The sequence below is a fragment of the Amphiura filiformis genome, chromosome 8, assembly GCF_039555335.1.
Source record: "Amphiura filiformis chromosome 8, Afil_fr2py, whole genome shotgun sequence".
NCBI classification, from domain to species: domain Eukaryota; kingdom Metazoa; phylum Echinodermata; class Ophiuroidea; order Amphilepidida; family Amphiuridae; genus Amphiura; species Amphiura filiformis.
In genome coordinates, this window is record NC_092635.1 from 12,775,475 (window position 1) to 12,801,100 (window position 25,626).

At 37.7% G+C, this 25,626-nt stretch overlaps 2 protein-coding genes across 2 annotated transcripts; one reads left to right on the forward strand and one right to left on the reverse strand.

Annotated features, from left to right (window-relative positions):
• Nucleotides 1–611: 611 nt before the first annotated feature.
• Nucleotides 612–11,522, reverse strand: LOC140158632 (uncharacterized). Its single transcript, XM_072181795.1, is given in 10 exon segments — nucleotides 612–1,092; nucleotides 2,074–2,183; nucleotides 3,301–3,548; nucleotides 4,814–4,922; nucleotides 5,863–6,432; nucleotides 8,604–8,748; nucleotides 9,182–9,294; nucleotides 9,764–10,143; nucleotides 10,146–10,570; nucleotides 11,353–11,522. Coding segments are annotated over 10 exon segments (2,301 nt in total). The 5' UTR covers nucleotides 11,457–11,522; the 3' UTR covers nucleotides 612–995.
• A 511-nt stretch (nucleotides 11,523–12,033) lies between these two features.
• Nucleotides 12,034–24,464, forward strand: LOC140158633 (alpha- and gamma-adaptin-binding protein p34-like). Its single transcript, XM_072181796.1, has 8 exons — nucleotides 12,034–12,103; nucleotides 14,277–14,464; nucleotides 16,383–16,482; nucleotides 17,046–17,144; nucleotides 17,715–17,786; nucleotides 19,451–19,768; nucleotides 22,490–22,594; nucleotides 24,053–24,464. The coding sequence occupies exons 1-8, from the start codon at nucleotides 12,037–12,039 to the stop codon at nucleotides 24,175–24,177; spliced, it is 1,074 nt and encodes a 357-aa protein (XP_072037897.1). The 5' UTR covers nucleotides 12,034–12,036; the 3' UTR covers nucleotides 24,178–24,464.
• Nucleotides 24,465–25,626: the final 1,162 nt, after the last annotated feature.

Below are 25,626 nucleotides of genomic sequence, written 5' to 3' on the forward strand. Positions count from 1 at the left end.
AATTATGTTCTCTTCAACATAAATCTTGATCTGCAATTATGTTGGTAATTGCTAGTCAAGAATTTGGAAGCATTACTTTTTGAGTGACTCTCATCATAGTTTACCATGCCGATACTTCAGCACCTGCCTGCATACAAGTGGTGGGAAATATTGCCGATGTGTTGGTTAAATTATTCAAAGTACCTACCCGTCTAGAGACTAAAAATGTTAGATCTTTGCGAGTAACCCACTTCAAGATAGTTCTGATGGTAATCGCTGTACGTTGGACTGGTAACTTGTCATAATTACTAGCTAATAGAAACACAATACACAAAGAGTGTGGTTCTCATTTTAGATACTTATAATTGAATACTTGGATACAGCAATTGAATACTTGCATACTGCAATACAAGGGTATCTTGTCAATAGCTTATTTCATGCTTTTGAGCTAGGTTTCATAAGCAAATTAATTGTACACATTGGTATAGTTACAGACTGATCAGATGAATGAAGCTTGAAAACAAGCCTCAATGTGGAACCAAATTTATTAGACAAACAAGAAAATGGGCTTGTGTTTTGCTTCCACTGTTTTTTTATTACGACTATGTTTTTGTTTGATTGTAACTCTTGTCTTGTTTTTGTTATTCCTGATTATTTTAGCTTTTAACATGTATACTCAATCATGGAGCAAGCTTTCAAACAAAATCAGAATATGCTCCAAACAACAATATTTAACACCAAGCTCAAATCTTACCTTATCCTCGGTAATATTTAATTTTAGGTTTCATACACTTGTATTTCACATGATAAGTTTTTACTGGCCATTGTATTTCTGTGGTGGTTGTTTTTTCTTCACTCTTCTTAATCATGAGTTGTAACTTATTTGGAAAAGGTGCTTTATAAATGTTATAGCATAGAAGAATAGTATATACTCTAAAATTAGGCTTTTCAGTTAGTTTTCTTGCTGTTTATTTTTAAATATTTATTTCAGAACTTAATAACATTGACCCCTCATTCTATTTCTTAGGTTTTCCTTTCTTCTGGCTCTCATCTTTTTGGGCTTTTCTGGAAACAGTCTTGCTTGAGCTGTCTGAGTACTTCTGTTTATCATTTCTGTCGGAGCAAAAAGAAGGAGAAATATGTGTTAAACACAGAAATACTGTGAGTGATAAAGTAACTATGAAAGATAAGTAAAAGTCATAGGAATTTTGCAAATGCTATCACTTTTTTCTTAATGACAAGGCATATCTAGGGCTAAGCATTAACAGCATGTAACTATCATCTTGTAGGGACTGCTGACACAAGTTTGCACCCAGATAGCTAATAAAACCCCTGAAGCTGACCTAGGGTCTGATAGCAGTGATAAGTGCAGGGAGAGCAATCCGTATTCAGGCTGTGGATGGTACAAAAGGTTTTGATGGCTGTCTTTGCGCCAGTGTTCGAAATATGCCTCAAAAAGTTACAGGCCAGCCGGGCTTGACCTTAAAAAGTTACCGGCCAGCCGGGCCGGCAACTGGATGCGAGTCAGAAAAGTTACCGGCCAGGCCAAAAAGTTACAGGCCAATGGCCGGCTGACCGGCCCTATTTCGAATGCAGCTTTGCGCTGTGAATGATCCACACATAGATTATAGAGGTACTGATAGTGCACTCACAGGCAAAGTCACTGTGCTTTGTATGTACTGAGAATCTCACATATTCATGAAGGCTGATCGTTGGATCAATCAAATCCAGCAAATCATGCACATGTTGTGTGTCGTCACATTTATGTGATAGAGCATTGCAAAAAATACACTGTATTGGCGTAAGTTTTGTATGTTGCACTTCATGGAAAGATTGGCCCTCATTAACAGATGATACTCCTTAGCTCAAAAAATGTGATACAAAAGGTTAACAAAGATTGATTCGCAAATCTCAAATTCAACTCATCAGGAGGGTGAGTTTGCCATGCAAAGGCCATATAGCATCACATATTTCAACTCACAGAAGCCCTACTTGGCTGCTTGAGCTTACTTAATGTTTGGAAGGTCTAATTTGGACAGACAAGCCCTTCTCTCCTATATGTAAGAAACTGTAGACACTGTTTGCTTGTCTTACCTGCTCATCTTGGTCTTGTCTCTGCATCCTTTGCCCCCTTCCCAGTGCTCTGTCTTGCCTTTGGTAGTCATGTTACTACAACTGATGCATGGTTTATCAGTAGTAAAAGGCTGCAATAACAAGCAATGCAAAATAAAGGTAACAATATGGCATTAAAACTTCCAAGCAACACTCCCAATTCAATTTAATTTTTCAGATACTTCTTAGCTAGGAATTGACTTAAGTTTGTTTGGTTTATATAAGGCAGAAATTATTTGGGTTTTGTTACTGCGTGCGTCAATAAAGTCCCAACTCATGCTTGCATAAATTCATATAAGCGTGCGCTAGTCACACATTACGCAACACACACCTAGCGTAAGCATTTCAGCCAACAGTGTGCACGCCATTCTATATCAATACACAGTGTATGAGTCTTATTTTTTACGCCTTATATAAGCCGAACAAACTTTAGTGCACTGACATGCAAAAAGGAAAAACTGGACCAGAAATATTGTTACTATTTATAATATCAATTTTCCCATCCCCACCTATATATATTTTTGTAAATCTACACCTAAACACATGTAAATACAGAGAAAAGCAGACAGAAATACACACTTTTAGTTTTCTTGGCCTTACCATAGTCTATTTCTTGGCCTTACCAGTGCCTCAGTGTGGAACAAACTGTCTTCTGATGTTCGCATTAATCTTACATCAATAAATGTGAATATGTTCAAATCAAAGATAAGCATATAATTCACACCTTTCCACCTCTGTTAGTACTAAATTTCACTTCCCGTTTGTTAAAATTCATGTTTTATAAAATACATTTTATCATCTTGATTTGTAAATATTACCTACATGTACATATATGTACTCATTGTTCAATTTTGCTTTTCTTTTGTATTATGTAATTTATCTCTTGATATGTAAATTGTTAACATCTTATATTATGTAATTATTATCAGGGTCTCATGGGAGACCAGTTTTTGTAAACTGAATGAAATACCCTGAATAAAGATTGTTATCTATCTATCTATCTATACCCCAACTGCGAACCTTGTATATAATTTATACTGTTGTGGATTTATGGACACCATCCAGCAATGGTGGACCATCACGGCTCAACTGTGTCCACTGGTAATTTACATGGCAATTACTCAATTATGTGATTGACAGTGTTTACAAATGCATACAACACACCTCTACACAAGAAATTTCACCCCTCCACACTGCAACAACACTCACCTGTTCTTGGCAGCAGAACCCACATATCATTCTGATAGCATACTTCATCTCATGGTCTGGTTCATTTTCATCATGACAATGATCGCATGGGTACGTCTTGCCGCAGCATGGGAAGCGCATCCAACGGAAACTCTTCTTGTAATGCTTGCAAATACCATTATCTGGTAGAGGGTAGCCTTCCTGAATGGCTGGGTCTTTGGTTGGTTTCCTGTTTGGTTTCAGGTCTATAACATGAGCATTGCTGCTGTCTGTTATGTGAATGCACACAAAAAAATGGAAATATTTTATTTTACAGTACATGAATATTTCTATACTTAATATTTTTTACAGCAAAATTTCAAAACCCAGTAAATCTAACATATTAAAGGAGAATTGTGAGAGTTCATCAAAATTGATGGATGCAACATTTGTCCATGTATTAATTATAGGTTAATGAGCAGCGTATTACTTGTTAGGAGAGAAATTAGACAAAATAATGCACACGCGCTTATGTTGATGCGTCTAATGCACAAGCCCGAAGGGGAGTGCATTAGATGCATCAACATCAGCGCAAGTGCATTATTTTGTATAATTTCTTGAACAACAAGTAATACACCTTTATTAACCTATTTCATACACGAGAAGAAAAACAAACACATGATTTTTCTATTTTTATAACAAATTATCACTAAAAATGTTGGAAAATAGAAACAAATGTAATGTAAATGCATCAACCCGCCCGAAAATGAATCAATCCTACACGACGCGAATGCGCGCGAAACACTGCGCGTAGTACGCGGAGTGCACAATATACATTATACACAATCAATGCATGTTTTGGATTTTTCTAACGCTTGCTCTGATTGGTGCTTGCTATCAAAGAGTGTATGAACCAGCATCAACTTTATTCCAGATCCAGAACTTTATTCCACACAGTTTAATAGCAGATAAGCTGAACACAGTGCTCACAACATGTCTCTTATTTTCAATATTACAGATTTGTGTCCCTAAATTACTGCTTGGTAGACTCTTTGAGTGTTCATAAATAGGCAATGTTTTCTCATTTAATTTTTTGACAAAATATTTTGGAGTGTTTTTAAACAAAAACTACATACTGATCAGGGCTCGAAAAAATGTTAATTTCCCGGGAAGCAAGCTAACTTTCCCACAATTTATAGCATGTTTTTATATACAATAAAGACACAATTTCCTCCAAATACCAGAATTTCCTCCAAACACCAACATTTCCTGGGAATGAGCTTCCCAAATTCCCCACTTTTTCGAGCCATGATACTGATAAATGCTGTTTTGTTTGTTTGCTCCCTTCAAATCAAAGCTAGATATATACAGATATGTGGGGATTAATAGTGTGGATATCTGAACTAATTGTGGGATCAATTATTCTTGTGCTAAATTTTCCTAATGCAGTAGCAAGATGGCACCTTTTACATGGGTATTTACTATTTAGTTCAAAAGAATAGTTTTAAAAGGCAATGAATTGAACATGTGACCTGTGTGATTGATCGAAACTTACCAACTTCAGATGGAACATGTTTTTGGAATTTGGTGGACTCAACTGTAATCTCTATCTTCTGATGACAATTTTCACACCATGTAGTCTTCATCTGACCATAATGGAGTTCCTGTAAGTAGGCAAAATACAATGGAATGATTTAAAATTAACATACTAATTGTGTAAGAGATGGTCACTTTCTGAAAGACAGAACATAATCCAGAGCCGTCGAAGCGGGCCTTGACAAATATTCTCTTGGTGGGAGTTGTTATATCTATTGCATTACCCATATCACATCTCTGTCAAAGGGGACACCCTCTGTAAATCCCTGGTTTGAACTGCATCTTTCAATTCCAAATCATTTTCTCCACATAAAAAAATCATAAATTGACTTTCCTAAATGTAATTATTTGATTCCAATGATAAAATCTCAGACTGTTGGAATTGTTTCACAAACAATTAGTTATGTTATGGCATTGTGATTTCCACCCTGGAGTGCAATAGTATAGCATCCCCTGTATGTCAGAGGGCATGATCAGATGGACCAGCCATAAACAGCCAATGCAAGAAAGTGAGTGACATCATACCGATCACATGAATGTTGGGTTCTCATAAATATACTCGTCTAATCAATGTAAATGCTGCCCTGGTGCCCTCTCTTGTATACCCACCGTTCCTGAAAAAACTGAGTCAGACTGTTACACTAGGCTAAACTGATCAAAAAAGAATTTAACAGAGAGCTCTAACATGAAAGTGCCTTGGCAACAAAGATACTATGCAGCTTTCATACAGCTAAAATATCCACATTAAATCAATCAATTTGTTCAGACTGGCATTTGATGGGCAGCTTTCTAAATAACTGAAGGCGCCAAAGTAATTAATATCGGACATTGTCTTACAATTTTGTCTAGACCAGACTATATACCCTTAGCCTTAGTGTCTGTTTTATACCTTTCTGAACCATGCAATTTTGTCTTGATTTGGCTTTCCTTAAATTACATTCTTGATTTATAGATTGCTGCTGGAACAAATTCAATTCAATTTAACAGCAATAATATCAGTTCACTCACCTTCACATTGAGTTCTTTCGGGCAATTGATGCACCCTACCGCAAATACACAATCCATTAATACCAGATCAAATGGAGTACAGTCTTCTATATCTAAGAACCCCATAGTTGATGAAAACTTGTGTGCAAGGCTTGGTCTGAATGCTATCTGCTGCTGATGCTGACACTTTGTACATTTGACAACATTTGCTCTTCGAGGAGGCATAGTAATCTCGCACCGATTTTTGCACCTGGAACACTGGATACTGATGGAGAGCTGCTGACACACAAAAGTTCCAACACCTTCGTTGAGCTGCAGACCACGGAATAGTATTTCTGTGCCTCTACGATTTTTATCAGATGAATCAAACTTGGAAGATTTAGACAAGGTGGCAGAGGATTTTGATGGTGAAGTAGGACTTTCATCACCCTGGTCGTCAGATTGGATGTCCCCCAGGGTATCGTCTGTGGCTTCATCATCATCTTGGATAGGTTCAGGTACTTCAAATTTCTTTTCCTCTTGTGGTTTATCAGTCTTTTTAAATGCTACAAACTCAAAACCTGCTGCTCTGGCATCCACTCGCTTTTTAAACTGCACAAAGGAAAAAGTAAATCCATAATAAGTTATCATCAGTGGTATTTTACTTTACATGTACAGAGTGTATCAAAATGATTGGTACCGAGGACTTCTCATTTTTACTGATTTTTTTACTATTTGCTGTACCAGTTTGGGGTAAATTGTTTAAATATTTGTAATTATAGTAGTTTTATCTTCTCTAAGAATTTTAGATCATAAAGATAGCACACTCGGTTCAAAAGTTACATGATTCTAAAGGAAAGTAGGTGGTTTTACACTTTTCAACGTAACGCTGGATCAGTAGCGCACCATTTACAAAGCTGTATTTTACTACACATACCTTGTATGTTGAAAATCATGGAAATGTTTATTTTCTTCCTTGCCTATTTCTTCATTCATAATGTTCTAATCAATATTGATTAGTTGAGAGTAATATTATTGACTTGAATAATTTTGATGGGGTGAAAGAAGTTTGTGCATCAACACCTTCCAGGGCGGTAATTTAAATTGCAGTATAAGATGCATTGAGATTACTAAGTAGATGGTGTGGCAGAATGGCTATAGACTGTAGCCAGTGTAGGTTAGACCTGGTAAAAATTATTTGAATGGCTCCGCAGAATTCCACACTTTAGCCAACATTCATAGTAAAGAATTACTGGTTGACACGAAGCTATGGAGAAGGGCAGAGAGGATTTAGAAGACAGTTTCCAAGAGCAAGGAGTATCCCATGCAAACATGGCATAACTTGCAATGTTTCAATAATAATTTGATATGGGCAGTTACAACATGGATTCATCCCAGGTGTTAAGTTCATTCAAGATAGGGCTTCACCTCACACTGCCAGAGTCGCTTGTCAGGGACGTCAGGAACTATCTTTCTAAAAGCATGTGTAAAGCAATTTTATGTTATGTAAACTGAGGTGAGATATTGAAGAGCATGTATATGCAATAAATAGTTCAAGCAGCCTATCCATCTTGTGTTGTGTAAGTAAAACCATGATTACGTCGATCTTCGTTTAAATGACAATAACTCCCAGATGCATCAACCTATTATCTTCAGATTATTAGATCAATAAGTTAACATATGCCCCTTTCTATTTATAATACCAAAACTATATTAATTAGCCATTTTATATTTTTGATATATTTTTGAAAATGTCACATAGCCCGGTACCAATCATTTTGATACACCTTGTATGCACAGCTTCGTACAATAGGTGCAAAAATCCTTTGTTTTGGTCTACATTGTACAGTGCATTCTACATTTATGGATAAATGGGCAACTAATAAATATTCAACTAAGACGTATTCAACTAGGAAGCATCTCGCACAACAAAAATAGGTCAACATGCAGTGGTAACACCAGCCTTTCTTCCAGGAGGGGTGGGCAGGGTATGAACCATGGACTAAAGAGATACAGACAAACTCCAAACAGAAAAAGTCTCAGCATCACCCAATAATGAGGGCCGATTGTTTCATGAAGTGCAACAGTCTAAATTGCTGTGCACATATGATACCACATATTTTTAGACACGCAACGCAAAGGCACGCAACGCTGGTGTGATTGTTAGACATGCACAATTAAACGATCGGTCCTCATGAATATGGGCTAATTCACAGCATACAAAACACAGGGACTTTTTACTGTTGAAAAATAGTCTGCATTAATCTATGGTATGAACATTCAACATAAAAGTAACCTGAAGAGGGGGGAGTATTTCAATATGAAATCAATATGTAAGAATATAATGGGACTTCGAAAGTCAATGGCATTCAATGAGATAGGTAATATGAGGTGTATGAGATACAGACTTTTGGCCCTAGTTAAGACGGTCATTAGGTGAAAGTAACATTTGTATCAAAATTGTGGTCTTGATACCCAACAGCCACTTAGAATATTGTAAACTTTGCTACTTTTCTACATGACTTCAAATGGCTTTTCACTGTACAAATCAAGAAAGCATTTTAAATGGAAGTTAATATGTAATGGAGCCATTAGTGAAATATGGGGTCTTTTAGTGACATAGTACAAGGTTTTTTTCTTAGTATTATTATGGGTGGGGTGACTGGGGTCATCGAGTGACACACTGACAGCAATGCTAAAAAGGAGAAAGGAGGTCTGAACATAATATTATGTATCACCTGTGAAATAAGAGGCCCTCCTTTCCTTTGTAAAAGAATACTTGCCTTTCTGGCTGCTTCGGTAAACAATGTCTCAAGTCTCCTATCCAGCCATCTCAAAAAAGGTCTGAAGATAAGCTCCACTTTATTAGCCACCTCATTTGTTGCATGTTTAGCTGACACCCATTCTTGTATTTTAGGTGTCATGTAGCTGCAAATAACATGGACAAGAATTGTTAAAAACCTTAAAACTTGACCTGCTACATGTATATACATTTTGTATGGACGTCATAATGGAGGACAACTAAAATAATATGCTATGGATCATTAGGTGAGTTTGCGAGATTGTTTGTTTTCCCAGCATGGTTCATAATTTCTGTAAGAGACACATGCTTGGATCAATGGAAATTCATCATGCTGATCCAGACCTACAGGCTATATACATTGTATGAATGCAAAATGCACAAAGCAGGCTATCTTAGCTTATCTTATAGTCCTTATTTAGTTGACTTGCATATAATACACTTTTTCATGAAAACAAATCTGTACATGTACCTCTTTATCCTCACTTGGACAAGTGACAACATTTAATTTTTATAAATTGAAGTTTTCAATTTAAAAGCAGAGTGCACAAAAGTACTTACTCCAGTACTGTTTCAGGCAAGACTTGATCCTCTGGCATATCTACTAAGAAAGGTACCAGTGGATAGTTTTCTGGAAAGGATATCAGCAACTCAAAATCTTGAAGATCATAGGGCTGAAAATAAATCAATGACAATATTATTAAGCCAAAGTTACAGGTTGGCACAAGGAGTAAACACATGTCTAATCTATTAAAAATCCACTTTTATTTCTGAAATATTCTTAGATTGTCGACATTTAATCCTTGTTTTTTGTACCTGAACTTGACCAAGGAGAACAATTCTGGTGTCCATGGTACTTATAGACACAAATTAAGATGCAAAATCTACAGTGAGTTTTGTGTGAACTTGGGTGCAAATTTATGCAAAACTGTCTAAAACCACTCACTCCACTTAAAAGATACCTTCTTACATGTACTGCACTGTAACACAATTATTCCAAGTTTGTTGATACATGTATTTCCTTGAGAAACAAAACAAAGTGCATTGAATTTGAAGAAGCATTACCATAACATTTGATGTGTTAAACATGCTACAAAAAATGTAACTACATGTAGAACCACTACTTATATTAGACTGACTTACCCAGTCAGGGTCTGTAGGATTAAAAATTATCCTGTATGTTTCAACAGTTTCCTGTTCCATTAGATCTGCCTCAGGAAATCTTGTCAATAATTGCTGAATCTCTGTCTCCCTCATCTGTTTGATGCCAACATCCGTTACCTCAGCCATTTTCATGCTTGTCCTGACATCGATGCTGGGCCTCTCATACGGAGTTCTATCGCTAGATGATGAGTCCTCTGCATCTGGAGTTGTTGCTTCTGCTGTTTTCTCTTCTGATGGAACTGCTGCATCATCAACTGGTTCCCTGGAAGATTCAGCTTTAGTTTCAGGTTTAGTTGCGCTGCCATCATCTGTGTCATTCTTCAAGTAACCTGGGTGTCTAAATTGGCAATCACCACCTTTTTGCAGTGACCAGCTTTGAAAAAGTGACACACCCTTGCCTGCTTCTTGCTTCCTGCTGGCTGTTCATTTTTCTTAAATAGAGATACTTTCTGCTGTGCAGACCTTGCTTGTTCAAAAGGTTTACCCGCACCTTGCTTAGATGGGAAGTCTTTCTTAGGTGACTTCTCTGGTCTTTCATGAAGAAAAGTACATTTACTTCCTCCCCGACAGTAACCTTTTGCATAGAATCTGCAAATTGTTTTCTTTTGTCCAGAATCTGTGGACGACTGTGAAGCATTGTCTGTTTCAGGTTTAGTCTCCTGCAATGGACTTGCAATGTCCTTTTCGGACTCTGTGCTTAAACTAGGATTGACTACTGCCGCCTCATTTTCATCATTCTTTGATGTAGACGAGATGTCATGAGAAAATTTACAACTGTCACCAGCTCTGAAAAAGAAAACCACATCATGAATTTAAATGATGAGAATAATAACTACACTCAGTCTACACTATTAGTCTCTCTACTAAGTAATAATAGGCAAGATCATCATGCTGTGGATTTGACAAGTACGGTACCATAAACTTCCATTACTTTTGAATCAAAATAATTTCAGATTTGATATCCAAGAAATGTTGGTAAGTCTGGCAAGTGGTACAGGTACCATACATAAAAGTTAAAGAAGAAATTCAATCTTCTTTTTTTTTTAAATTACAATTTAGATTTAATAAGTGATTTATATAACATTTTTTTTAAAGATTTCTAGGAACACATAATACACTGTAGAAAGTCCAGTCCCAGAACAAAATATTCACTTACTTCAGTAAATAAAAGAAACACTTTTGGCAGGTTTTGTGGTCAAACTGATCATTATTTAGAGGATGCTTTAACTACCAAAACAAAAATAAACAAGACCTCCCCCTTTTTCAGTCGATATTGTACATTACATGTACATACAGGTCTGTAATCCGGTATGCAAAACACTGGATTAAATGTGGGTATTTACAAGTTACTAAATCAAAAAATAAAAAGACTTTAAATCAAAAAATAAAAAGCCCGGATAAAAGACCCTCCAGTTTCGGAAGTAAACCTGGACAAGAACCCTGTTTTTATTTTTACTTCACCTCAAACAAATGGAAGAAATTCAAAAAGGTTTTATTGTGAATAGTTAAACAAATACATAGAATTTAAAATGATGCTTGAATGATGATGAATGAAGTGGGTTTTTTACCTGCATTTTCGGTCTCTATAGAATCTGCAAGGCTGAGGGTTTACAACTGGTGCATCTGACATTTGGGTTGATTCTGATGAGCAACTAAGTGCACTGCAAAGCATAAGCTGCACGGATTTGCTAGAAACCTTGATGTCTTGATGGAACAATGTGACACTGATGACAAGAGTGCTGCATAGTATGTATAATCGACTGAATATTCGGTCTACTGCACGCCAAGCCTGTGTTGTGACGGTAGGGCGTAGTAGAAGCTTCTTCTGCGTCTGATCTGTAGCGAATCTCAAGAGCTTGAGATGAAAGGCTTGATGATGCAAATGTGCACTGATATTTATACCTTTAAGCGATGCTAAATCGCTGATATTTATCGTGAATTTGTTTACAGAATTCTGTTTCTTTTGGTGGTGCAATACTGGCCAGTACAAAGTCCACAACACTAAAATGTATACAACTGCCTTGCAACACCTGCATATTCTTCCGAGAGGGGAAAGGTCATCAAAATAGTACCATTTGTGAATTTAGATTTTGCATATTTTAAGAGTCAGTTTGCTTTAAATTATTACAAAATCAATGCTTTATAAGCCTACTTTTACTATACATCGCTATAATTTACTTTTAATGGCAAAATACATTGTGAATTTATCAGGCGAATGAATTTTAAAGATATCAATTAGTGATATGTCAAAGATGGCTGCGCCCTGTGCTCTTGTCGTCAGCTGTTGTTCTGCTGTCAAATCTGAAGATTTGATGAAAGGTACTAATTTTTATGAAAAGTTACTCTGGGTTGCGCAATTCCATGTTCTCTGTGATCGTTTTCGTTCCATTTTTTCGTTTGAATGATTCAGTGTATGGACACTTTAAGAGAAAATGTTTAAGCTTTACTAAGTCAAGACTAGCATGCTAGTGAGTCTACTAGTACTAGTAGTAATACTGGTAAGCCAAGCCAGGCCAGTAAGGGGCTGGCATTTTCTTCGGAAGGGGGGGGGTCCCAAAAATACTGGGGGGGGTCATAGAATTTTCAGACCAAAAATAGGGGGTTATAAATTTTTAACACCCAAAATAGGGGGTTATATAGAATTATTAAGGGCTGGTGACTTAAAATTTTCGCGCGCTGCGCGAGCATTCTTTAACTTCGCTGTCGAAATGTGTGTACAATCTATGCAAAATTTTTACACGCTTCGCGCGCCTTCTTTACACTTACAATAAAAATTTTACCGCGCTCCACACACTTTCTTCACTTTTAAAGTTTTGACGCGCTCCGCCTATAGTTCCGCAATGAATAATTTTTCTTGAGTCTGTGTAGTTGGAAGGGGGGGTCATAAAATTTTTCGACCCGCGATAGGGGGGTCGTAAAAAAATTTTAAGGCTAAAATCATGAAGGTATTCATAGAGGTATGAAAGGTGAATTCCAATTTGCCATCAAACTGCATCATTTTATATATCAAATTAAAGCCCTTGAGTAAGGGGTGGTGCAATAATAGTGTACCCCGGGTGGTGAATTCTCAAAATGGTCTGCCAAAAATCGCTTGGCCCCCCCCCTCTGGCCGTCTGGCTGTGCCAAAAAATCTTTGCCCCCCTCCCTTTTGGCGTGCCAAAAATCTTTGCCCCCCCTTTTGATGTGCCATAAAATCTTTGCCCCCCCTTACACAGCAAGGTTTTTGGGAACCTGAATTTAAACCCTTAAATTGTCTGATCATATAATGCGAGCGCAGGTATTAGTATCAGGTCCCGGTATTAGGCCAATTTGGCTGACTAGCAAATGTGTTAAAGTAGGGTTGCCTTTCATACCTATAGTACATGGTATGTGTTGATGACTTGATCATGCATGATATCAGCCCGTAGACAGCTCGTTATAAAAGTAATTAAAGTATGGAAGCCGCCATTACCCTGTCATCGCGTAGGCCTGGAACACTACCGCGATTTCTACCGGCTATATCGCGTCCATGCTCTGCGTTCAAGTCATGAAAAATCGCGGCTTGCTGCATCCATGGTTAGACTTTTTTCAAGCCTGCTACAGTGCATTTTGTTCAAATGTTGAACAGGTTTTTGAATACTTTTAATTATATTTTTAGCGCATCCATGAACTTAATTTATCAAATGCATTAAATCAACCAACAATCCCGCTATCCGGGCCAAGATTTATATAAGAAAAATACTGTTTCAATCACGAAAATTAACCTAAAGTTTTCGCTTGTACACGTAAGACTTAGCGATAGTCTATTCAGATATCGTTGTCAAGCTCGAGGTGATTGACCTCCAATGATTGACACGACAGTTGGGAACGCGAACTGTATGCTTGATGCTGAACAGCGTAGTCAAGGTAGCCGGGTGCTAAAACCTCAAATGGGGCGACCTCCATGCGTGTACTGGGGGTGCTAAAGTGGAACCAAAACAACAGCGGGAATCGTGTGTTAAATCGACATAGAAAAGAACAGGAGGGATCAGCGAAATTTACTGTCAGCCCTCTGATGATATGTGTTATTTCCGTATAAAGGCCAAGTAAAATAAAAAACGTTTCATGTCCGGGTTTTCAAAAAATAAGGAGGAAGATGGGGCTTTTTATTTTTTATCGCAAAATGAGTATAAAAACTAGGGGTGTCATTTTCGGGTAATTTTGTGCCCGGTACCAGGCGCATTTTTCGAATTGCAAAAAAAAAAACCATGCCAGTCTTAATAAAAACCCATATTTTAATTGAGCAGTTTTAGCGCAAACATAAAATACAATAAATGCCTGGAAAAAGGAGCAGATATGATCGACTCAGCATGCCCCTTAATGTTGGCATCTTTTATCAAGTTTTTTATCTATGCCTTGTTCTCCACAAAATGAACATTCAATGAAAGCAAAATTGATATAAAAAAAAGGTGCAAAGTTGTGTAAGAGTATGATCCTGTACATCCTAAATTGTTTTCTCTTCTTTTCCCTTCAGAAATGATTGGCAAAGATGAGTTGCCACCAGGTGAACTGATTACTGATGGCATTGTGGGTTATCCCTGGCTTGTTGACAACAAATATTACACAGCCAACATTCAATTGTGTACTACACCAGAGAAAACCATTGGCAATCAACAATTTGCTGAAAGCTTAGAAGCTGTCATTATTGCTTGCAGTGATGAGGTATGATGTGATGGTGTGTTTGTTTGTTTGTTTGTTTGTGAGATGTTTGTGGGATGTGAGAGTTCCTCTTTTCAGCTGATTTCTTCTTTTTTGTTGCCCAAATTTACGTCCTTTCTTTTATCTTCAGGATATGGTGGCCTGATAAGTTGTATAGTTTTGTGTAATGTTATTTGCATATTTATGAATATTAATGAGCTGATTTGCATACTTTGTCTACATTTTCATAAATCCACTCTGCAGCTTAAATACAATAACTTATCACCTTAACATGGTCTAGTGAATGTATATGGTGGCCTGATGTGATGGATAGTTTTGTGTCATGTTATTTGCATATTTATGAATATTAATGAGCTTATTCACATATTGCATATTATTTGTATATTCAAACATTTGTTGTTTACACACCTTTGTGTGGGGGCCACCTTAAATACGAACCGCGTAATTCTAGTTTGGTCTGTGGCCTCTCACATCCCTGTTGTTTGTTTTCATGGTCATTCCATTTGGAAATACAATACAATACAATACAATAAACGGAATTTATATAGCGCCTTAGCATAAGTATGAACAAAGCGCTTTACAATGATCTTAAAAGTACAACTTACACTACATCTTAGGCTACAGTAAAATGTACAACTTAATTAAAATAAAAACTTAGTTTGGAAACAAATAGGTTTTCAGATTAGATTTAAAAGTGGCCAGACTATGTGAAGTACGAAGTTTTACAGGTAATTTGTTCCAGAGATCTGGCACAGAATTGCAGAAGGCATTATTCCCATATGATGTGTGAGTTCTTTTACATTCAAGCAGACTGCCATCAGCATGTGATCGTAGGAACATACCATCAGAAAATGTGTGAGATTTTAGGAGATTTTGTATGTACAGTGGTGTTGTTTCATGTCTACTTTTATAAGCGAATGTGAGTAGTTTGTAGGTAAAACGATCTTTTACTGGAAGCCAGTGAAGCTCTTTCAGCAGAGGAGTGGTGTGTTCCATACGGTTTGCCTTGAAAACAAGTCTGGCAGCTCTGTTTTGTATCTTTTGTAGTTTTTGTGTGTTTTTTACAGTTGAACCATATAATAAAGAGTTACAATAATCAATTCGAGAAATAACAAGAGAGCGGACAGCATGGTTGCAAGTATCTTTATCAATATAACAGCGAATGCGTCCTATATTACGAAGATGATAATTTAAAGAGCGAGAGACAGCAGATATTTGAGATGACATAGACATCATTAGTAGTTCCTGATACCATTTTAGTAGTTCCTGACCAGACCAGGCTTATCATCAGAGGGTGTGCTCAAGATTCTGTTAACAAGCATAAATACACAAGATTGAGAGAATAGAAGAAGAAAAGCATAAAGACTACAAGAGATAGGCAAAATTAAGAACATTGATAATGAAAAAAAAGCTTGCAAAGAATTTTTAATCCACCCCGACTCAAACTTAATCAAAAGAAGCTTGAGAAAAGTTAAGATGCTCAGAACTTTCAAAACTGACATTCCCAAACACATAATGAAATATTTCCAGCAGTGAAAAAATAGTAGTATTTATGCAATGCTTCCAACAAATGCTTTTTATACAGGGGAGGAAGTATAGTAAATCAATATATAGGGGAGGAAGGAAGTAAATATTTTACCAATATTTTTATAAAAAGAAAAAATGGAAAAAATTCACAGAGAAAATGTGCATAGCAGCTTTGAGACAAGACTTTTTTTATGCATGATTAACTTCATATCTGTTATACTCTCAGTGTGTTTTATGTGTGGATAATTAGAACATAAAGGGTGAATCATAATGGTTATTATACTCATTATACACATATGTTTCCATGGTATTTGAAGATTCACTTCACCATCATTGTGCCTTGCACTTTTAAAGATCTCAACTTGAAGTTTGTATTTTCTTTCTTACTTTGCAGAAAAGCAGTTTTGAATCGGTTAAACAATGGCTTCCATTCATCAATGAACTTAGTCCAGAAATTCAAATATTAGCATGTGAGCAGTTCTCAAAATCTAAAGGTAAGACCTATTTGAAGACATTTTGTGCTGGCAGGTCTAGCATGATGTTGATATCACAAGAAAGGAAATAGTTTGCAATTATCTATGGTCCAATCTCTAGTAAATCTACTAGAGATTTACTATGGTAGGACTATATTAAAGTTATGATTGGGTAAGTGAAAACCCAGAGAAGGGAATAATTTTGTACTGATTGTCCAAACAAATTATTTGAGGTGGCAAAAAAGTATAGAAGTCTATATATAAATAGGTCTATTTCAAACTTCAGGTATCTAATTTGAATTAATTGTCAAAAAACATTCCAGATGTGAAATTTATTTATTTAGTGATACTACTACTATTCAAATTTCAGATATCTAATTTGAATTAATTGTCAAAAAACATTCCAGATGTGAAATTTATTTATTTAGTGATACTACTACTATGTTGTTGATGTTGATGTTGTTGTTGTTGTTGTTGTTGTTGTTGTTGTTGTTGTTGTATGTATGTATCTTTTCCTTATAGCCTATTCATGTTGTTATCCTTACTTATCTGCTATTTCCATGGTTATATTTCTCTTACAACAGAAATCACACGAGATGAGGTAGCAGTATGGTGTTTAGACAATTCATTTGAATTAGTTGAATTGCAGCTGTCTGAGGAAGATGAAGAAGATCAAGATGAATGTAAGATTCTAATTATGGATTAGAAACAGAAATAAATGGGTAGGGAATGGAGGGAGGAGTAACAGTAATTACAAGGTCCAACGTGGTTGCCCATAGAAGATCATTTCACTCATACTCTGCAGGCATTTGGATTGTAGCTTCTAATCAGGATGTGCAGATCTTCAAGCGGGAGGTTGATAGCTATCTTGGCACCAATCTGTCAGCTGTATCTTATTAGATTTCTGCTGTTAATGCCTTGATTAGCCTTGACATAAAAGAGAGAGTTTGATATGAAACACCATTGAGTTTAAAATTGTAACTTAAAGAAACTATTAGGGATTTGCCAAATCAGAAAATCATCAAATATTAGATTTGTGCATTTTTAAATTCAGATTTATTTTTGTAGGAGGATATATGTGTACTGTCATACTCTGAAAGTGATAAAACCAAAAGCTACCTAATATTAAGGATAAACATTTGACATTTTCATCAGTTAGCGGTCGAGGGAATGACAAGAGTGAAGAATGGCTAGCTAAGGAACTGCTATGAATTAATATTTCCTATTTTTGTCCACTGTTTTGTTGCCATCAGTTGATGTGATAGGGACCAAGCGGATTGTTTCTGCATTACATGCTCACATGTGGCCAAACCTGGAAATGAAAGGTAGGCAGGACTTCATCTGTATAAAAAAAAGTATGTCTTACATGTGCTGCTTATGACATCATGTTAAAGAGTGGATGTACCAGGGGACTATGCATGTGGGCATCTTGACTTCACACTTTTGCCCAGTCAAAATGAGAGATGAGGAAAATATTTCAGGAAAATTGTTTACTTTGGGGGTAAAACCTAGTACTGCCAGGCCTATGCACAAGCTATAACACCTGTATCTTAATGACTAGTATCAGTTTGCAGTGATTACAGACAAGAGACTCATAATATCAAATCACAACGCCATATAAGTCAACCAACCTGAATGACCTAATGTAACTGTAATGTAATAATATAATATATTGTATGTATATACCAATCCTGGTCACTTTGTAGACCCAATGTTTTATTTGGTTCTTTCAATAAGAAAAATATATATTCTGTGGCTGGCATTAGTGTTCAAAGTCACATGGCACTCCATAGGCACTGCAAGTTGAGAAATATTAAAGAAGAATTTGAGAAGAAATGGTAAAAAATTATGGCTCATTGGGCCAATTCTGGGAAAAATTAACAAAACAACCCACCAAAATTCCTGAGAGGGAACACTTGCTGACAATCTTGTCAAAGTGGTTCACAATCAATGACAGCAAAGCCCCGTTTCACAAAGCCTTTACCACACATAATCTACTATTAAATCAATTGTAAGATCCATTGTAAGTCTTTGCTAAATAGACCACAGAAAAGCTAAGACCCTGGTCAGACGTGCATGTTTTTACCCCAAGTTAAGATGGTTGGACCACGGTACGGGGAGCGTGTGACCGCAAGCGCAAGCGACCATGGTCAGACTATAGCCTGGCCATCTTTCCCCAACAATGCTAATTAGCATCGTTAGCACCCAAGTTACTATGGTCAGACTATAGTTAGTACAAACAACTAACCGTGTGACCCGCATAATGCGTCATCCGATCATGCAATTCTGGCTCTTACTACCATTATCCGACAATCGTACACTACTGTGTGACGTACGTTGTTTAGTCAACTCTAGTCGGACCGTGGTAAAGAAAACGATGGTCAGATGATGCAATTATGTACGTCTGACCAGGGTCTAAGACTTGTTTAGATACTTACACAATGAAGCATGTGTGAAGTCACTGGGCGGGAAAAACCTCATATGTACTTTTTGCCCCTGAACATGGATGAAGCAAACCATTAAATATAAAGTCCACACCTACAGGGCTTTATCCATGTTCGAGGGCCAAAAGTAAATATAAGGTGTTTTCTGCATGTACTTTTGGCCCTTGAACATGGATGAAGCAAACCATTCAATATAAAGTCTACACCTACAAGGCTTTATCCATGTTCGAGGGCCAAAAGTAAATATGAGGTGTTTTCTGCATGTACTTTTGGCCCTTGAACATGGATGAAGCAAACCATTCAATATATAGTCTACACCTACAAGGCTTTATCCATGTTCGAGGGCCAAAAGTAAATATGAGGTGTTTTCTGCATGTACCTTTGGCCCTTGAACATGGATGAAGCAACCTCTTCAATATAAAGTCTACACTTACAAGGCTTTATCCATGTTCAAAGGCCATAAGTACATATGAGGTTTTTCCCGCCCAGTGACAATGTGTGAAGTCACTTTCTGTTTTACTATTTATTTATCATGTTTCTCGCAGAAGAAATATTTCCCCACAGAATTCCAGAGAGCATTCCAAACGGAGAAGAAACTAGTGACACAAATACAACAGAAAATACAAATCAAACTGAAACTGTATCAGATCAAATAAGGACTAATTTAGATACACAAGTAACAGCATCAGCATCTCAGGGTAGTAATAATGAAAGTAATGATGAGAAAGTTGAGAGCTCATCATCTACATCAGATGGAGATGCAAGTGTTGCTAAGGAAACAGGGTCAAGTGGAGCAGAAGGTGCAGCTGGAGTTGGAGAAGCAGGAGACAAGAGTGAAAAGAAGACAGCAGAAAATAGAATAGGTGAGTAAGTCAATGATCATAATTAGTCAAAACCCCCAGAGAATAAGCACAACAATACCAGGATTGAGACTTAACAGTCGCTCTATATTATAAATATACTCCACCAATAATACGCGGCAAGAAAGTGAGTGAACTTAGTGTGCTTCAAAGAGGTTTGAATTTCAGTGTTGTACCGAGTACGGTCCCGACTGCCGAATTCATCACCGGCATTGAAACAGCATGTCACACATTGGGTACCAATTCTGACACCTCCACCCAGCTCAGATCGGACTGTGTGCGCATCATCAAAGATTGTAAACTCCCTAAAAGTAATATTTCTAGGGAAGAGAGAGCTGCCCTTCGTGATCTTAAGTCTGACAATTCAATTCTCGTGCTTCCTGCTGACAAAGGGAGAGCTACGGTGATTCTTAACAAAAAGACTTATTTAGAGAAATCACAAGAACTTTTGGGTGATTCTAAGACCTACACTCCGCTGAAACGAGACCCTACTTCCTCGTACAGCAAACAACTTGTTAGTGTGTTGCAATCCTTGAGAGACAGTGGTGCTATTAATGTACCCACGTACCATAGACTGTATCCAACTTCATCTGATGTACCGAAATTTTACGGATTGCCGAAGATCCACAAGGCTTCGTGCCCCCTTCGCCCAATTGTTGCCAGCTGTGGCTCTATCACGTACAACTCTGCTAAATATGTGGCGGACCTCCTCGCTCCTTTAGTAGGAAAAACTGACAGGCACTTGATCTTGTGTACAAACATTCAAACATTATTGTCGGTGATGATGAGTGTCTGCTATCGTGCGCGTTACCGCTCTTTTTTTACTAGTGTGCCCGTTGACGAAAGCCTTCGTATTATTCATGATCTGTTAACGAATGATACCTCATTGCCTGAACGCACTAGTTAACAGATTTCGGACTTGTTGGGTGTGTGCCTCAAGACCACATATTTCATCCATAATGGCGCTTTCTACTCGCAATGTGAGGGCGCTGCGATGGGGTCTCCTGTTAGCCCCATCATCGCCAACCTTTTATGGAACATTTTGAAGAACTGGCGCTGTCATCATTCCCCACGCCTCCAGTGTTCTATGGTCGCTATGTCGATGATACCATGGTGATACTCAAGAGATCGGTTGTTGACAGCTTTACAGATCACCTGAACTCGATTCACCCAGCGATCAAATTCACAGTTGAACATGAACAAGACTCTCGCATTGCTATGTTGGACACATTGATTCACAAGAACGAGAATGGGAGCTTAAGCTGTAGCGTGTATCGCAAAAGTACTCATACAGACCAGTACCTCCATTTTGACAGCAACCAATTCACCTCTTCAACACAAGTTGGGAGTCATTCGTACTCTGAAACATCACGCTCACACCATCTCTTCTGACAATGAAACTCTGAATAAGGAACTAGATCACATCCAACACTCACTCTCGAGTAATAAGATCACTCCCAAACCCAGAAGGCGGATTACACCGCCCGGTAGGCAGTATCACCATCCCCTACATACAGGGTGTCACCGAAGGACTTAGTCGTACCATACGCAAAGCTGGCGTTCAAGTTCATGTCAAGCCCACCAACACCATTAGAAGTATGCTGGTGGCTCCTAAGGATAAACCCAAGAAGTGCGACCGGTCGTGTGTTATATATGGTATCACTTGTAACAACTGTGAGTCCCAATATGTAGGCGAAACTGAAAGACCGCTTCGCAAGCGCCTCACTGAACACAAAAGACCTTCTTCCCCTGTAGGGGCTCACCTCACTTCTGACTCAAGATGGCTTCAGAGGGGCATCAAGGAAACGTACTACATAGCTGCCATGGACCCCGACCTCAATCAAGACAAAGGGAGACATGTGCTATCTGGCATCTACACACCGATCATCAAGTCATGTGACTGCGGGTTACCCCGTGGGTCACATGACTAGGTGTTTACCGCTCCACCTCACTTTCTGATGAAATCCCATGGATGTGGGATGAAATATCAAGTAAGTCAAACATTTTGTTGAGAGAACTTGTTTAAAATCTCTGTTTATCAAAGTGAGTGGTTCATTGACAAAACTCAATCTTCAATGGTGAATCCTATTGCAGCTATAAGAAAGCTATACTAGGATGGTGCAGAAGTGCTCAATATAAGCATGAAAAATGAAAATTGGTGTAGTTATTTCTTTAGTATAGGTGACTGTTGTTTGCATTATTTTGTAACTTGATGTGGCCGCGTCGTCTGCATGGTTTACTTCTAAAGCTGCCCGAGCGAAGTAAACCACGCAGACGCGCCGGACGCGAGTTGTTAAACGGTGATGAACAACGGTGAAACATGATCAAATCCCTTTCAACAACGAAAACAAGCTAAAGATCTTATAATTGGCATGTTTAATTCATGAGGAATGTCAGTTAATCATTGCCACTCAGCAGCTGCTCAGCCTTACAAAAACTTCGGTGATTTCTTTGTTGAAATCAGCAATAAAACTACAAAATAAAATGGCAATGTTTAGGCCTAGCCGCTACCTGCAAAATACTGAATTCAACTTGTAAGCTTGTATACGCACACATGTTCCTGACAAATTTTACGCGCTCTCGTATAACGCGTAGTCGTGCTTGCATTCACGGAAAACTCAATAGTAAAAGCAGTGTGGAGTCATCACGGATTAACAACGGTTAGCTCCTGTACAAAGGTATAGGAAGAGTTGTTGAATACAATTTGTTTCTATTCTATTACAGATACCCTAATAGATGAAGATATGAGATTATTTGAAGCGTTAGGAAATGAGGATCCGGGTGGTGAATCATTTGAACAACTCTTTTCTAGGATGGCAACCATGAAAGGTAAAGTAATTATCCTGAAGCAAACATCAAAAGCACTGCTAACTCTAAATTGTGGTCCCATGCATGAACCTGATATCCCACATAGACACTAAACTGAGAAAAATCAATTTGAAAATTTAACTCTGTGCATCAACCTATGTGAGAAAAACAATACTGCCCTCTATAGATAAAAAGTTTGATTATCTAGGCTGATGAGTTTTTTAGCAATGCTACACATGTAGATATTAAAGTGTTTTACTCTGTGCATGAACCTATGTGAGAAAAACAATACTGCCCTCTATAGATAAAAAGTTCGATTATCTAGGCTGTTGGTTTTCTTAGCAAAGACAGATATAAAAAAAAATGCACAGGCACAACACCTAGATGTTGATCCACAAGCCTCAGCACACTTTACAGGTTGTCGCTGACCACTACGGCCCCACATCATTCCATAACAACAAATCAGGGACTTTGCTGCTTCAAGAGCGCACAGCCTAGACATTCCACAAATAACCTTCGCAACCAGGATCAGCTCCCCGAGTTTCGTACGGGTTACAACGAGACAATTAGCAATAAGTTCCTTGTCCAGGGGAATTTCAAGGTAACTCAATTTTCCACGAGAGCATAATAGGCACCCCCGGGTTCAAACCCGCAACCTCTCGCATCATAGTCGAACGCCTTAACGATTGAGCTAACTTGACTGCTTAATATAGTGTTACTTGACAAGTTTGTGTATGATGTCCTGTCAACCAGACCGGAAAATGCCATACTGTGCAGGTCAGCAACTAATCACAACACACCTTTGCCCTGATGTCAGACACAAACTAGTCTTTTTAATTTGGTCATAGATTATATGTGACCCATCACATCAAAACGTACCTCTTGGAGGCTTTTTTCGAAAGTGAGATTTGAACCTTATCAGAAAGTGTTAAAATCAAGAAATTCATTACTGAATGTTTGCCTTCCACATCAAAGACAAGGTTCAAATTTTCTTTTATTTCCTTTATACTTTCACAGACATTTTACTTCATATCTTGAAACTATAACAGCCATGAAGAGATATACTTTGATGTGACAGCTCACATAATAAATTTGAAGTAATGTTTTGGAAAATTATAGTGTTTTCAACCATGTGAGCACTAATTGCTCTCTAGTACATCTGATTGGTTAATTAGATGATATAATTCATCTGAAAACCAATCAAAATAGAGCGATTAAATCTCTTAGCAATTTCAAGCTTAATCCCTTTAGCTCTACTAACTATTCTACCATATCTCTAATTTGCTCTATACATTATATAGCCCTCTTTGTAATCAACCAAAATAGTTCATAGAGACCGATAATTCAACTGGTAGTGCCAATGGGGTTAATACTATAAACTAAATTGTGTGGTAAAGTAATAACAACTTAATTGTTTGATCGGATGACTTTGGTGTACTGATATTGACAGGAAATGTTTCCACCATTTTGTTGTCACAGCACATGCAGCTACATTAGCAGAAGAGGACAGGAAGAAATATGCAGAGAAAGTGGCCATTGCATTCTGGCGTGCTATGGGTGGAGATGAAGCAGAAATAGATGGGTTGGACGATGACTCTGATTAACTAGTAGCATATACAACTGAACATAATTATACTTACATGTACACACCAGCAACCAAGGAGGTCATCCCATCTTTTAGTTTTTACTATTTAACACACATTTTAGTTTTTTGCCTTACCATGGATGTTGGTTAAGTTACATACTCCAAGTGCAGACTGACCTTATTTGTGTCCAACACTTTGCAGTGCCAAGGCATGGTGAATTGGCTCGTCAAGTCACGGTGAATGACTCTCAAGTAGTACATTTATAAGAGCTCTAAAAAAGCGCATGATATTGGATATTTGGGCAGGTTTTAGGGTGGTGCAATAATTATGTGTACTTCTGGGGGTGAATTCTCAAAATGGTCTGCCAAAAATGCTTGCCCCCCTTGACCATGCCAAAAATCTTTGCCCCCCCTTTCGACGTGCCAAAAACCTTTGCCCCCCTTTTGACGTGCCAAAAATCTTTGCCCCCCTTACACATGCAAGATTTTGGGGACCCGAATTTAAAACCTGAAATTGTCTTATCATATAATGCGAGCGTAGCGAGTAGGAAATTTTGCATATTTGAATGTGTTCCTAACGTTTTCCTACGCCTTTTTAGGGCGTAATATAGAAACGGTACCCAAAATATCTGTGCCAAAAATTGCTTGCCCCCCTTCGACCTGCCAAAATCACTTGACCCCCCTTTTGACCTGCCAAAAATGCTTGCCCCCCTTCTGGCCTGCCAAAAATCTTTGCCCCCCTATAATTCACCCCCGGGTACACATAATTATTGCACCACCCCTTACCCGAATATGGAACGTAAATCATGGGCAGAAAAACACTTGACTTATACACTTCTTGTACTTAGTGGGAAGTTATAGAGCAATCAATTAATGGTCACAAACCCATTCTTATTGTAATTCAGAGCTTCAGAGACTCGATAGCCTGTTATAATTTGGCTATAAATTGAAAGGAAAATACGTAAAATTACTGCCTTGGCCTGATACTTGCAAAGTATCCCAATTAGACGGCTCAGTTGTGCCATGCTTACACCGTCAATTGTGATCAATGGCTATAAGGCAAAAGGAAAGTATATCTCAAAGCTGCCATGCCCATTTATTTTGCTGTGCACAGTTGTCTTGGAGAAATTGAGATAAAAGCAAAAATATGGAGTAAAAAAGCAATCAGTAAAATTAACTTTTTTATCACCCAAATATTTTTTACAAAACTTGGTAAAATATGTTTTAAAAGTATTTGTTAGAAGAGTGAAAATATTTCATTATGTTTTAAGAATGCAAGTTTTGACATTTCCAAGCATCTCAGCTTTTCTCAAGCTTATTTTCATTAAGTTTGAGTCAGGGGAAAAAAGAATGGGGGAAAAAGCATTCTGCATTGGATTGTACTGGATTTTCTTTACCAAATACATTCATTTGCTGTTTTAGATCTAAAAACACCGACCTGGAACCACTGATGTCCAAATAAGTTCCT

Bases quoted from the DNA above. Each gene is read 5' to 3' on its own strand.
- LOC140158633 (XM_072181796.1), top strand. From the start codon at position 12,037: ATGGCTGCGCCCTGTGCTCTTGTCGTCAGCTGTTGTTCTGCTGTCAAA. The intron at 12,104-14,276 runs GTACTAATTTTT...TTTTCCCTTCAG, and splicing joins ATCTGAAGATTTGATGAAAG to AAATGATTGGCAAAGATGAG. The intron at 19,769-22,489 runs GTGAGTAAGTCA...ATTCTATTACAG, and splicing joins GACAGCAGAAAATAGAATAG to ATACCCTAATAGATGAAGAT.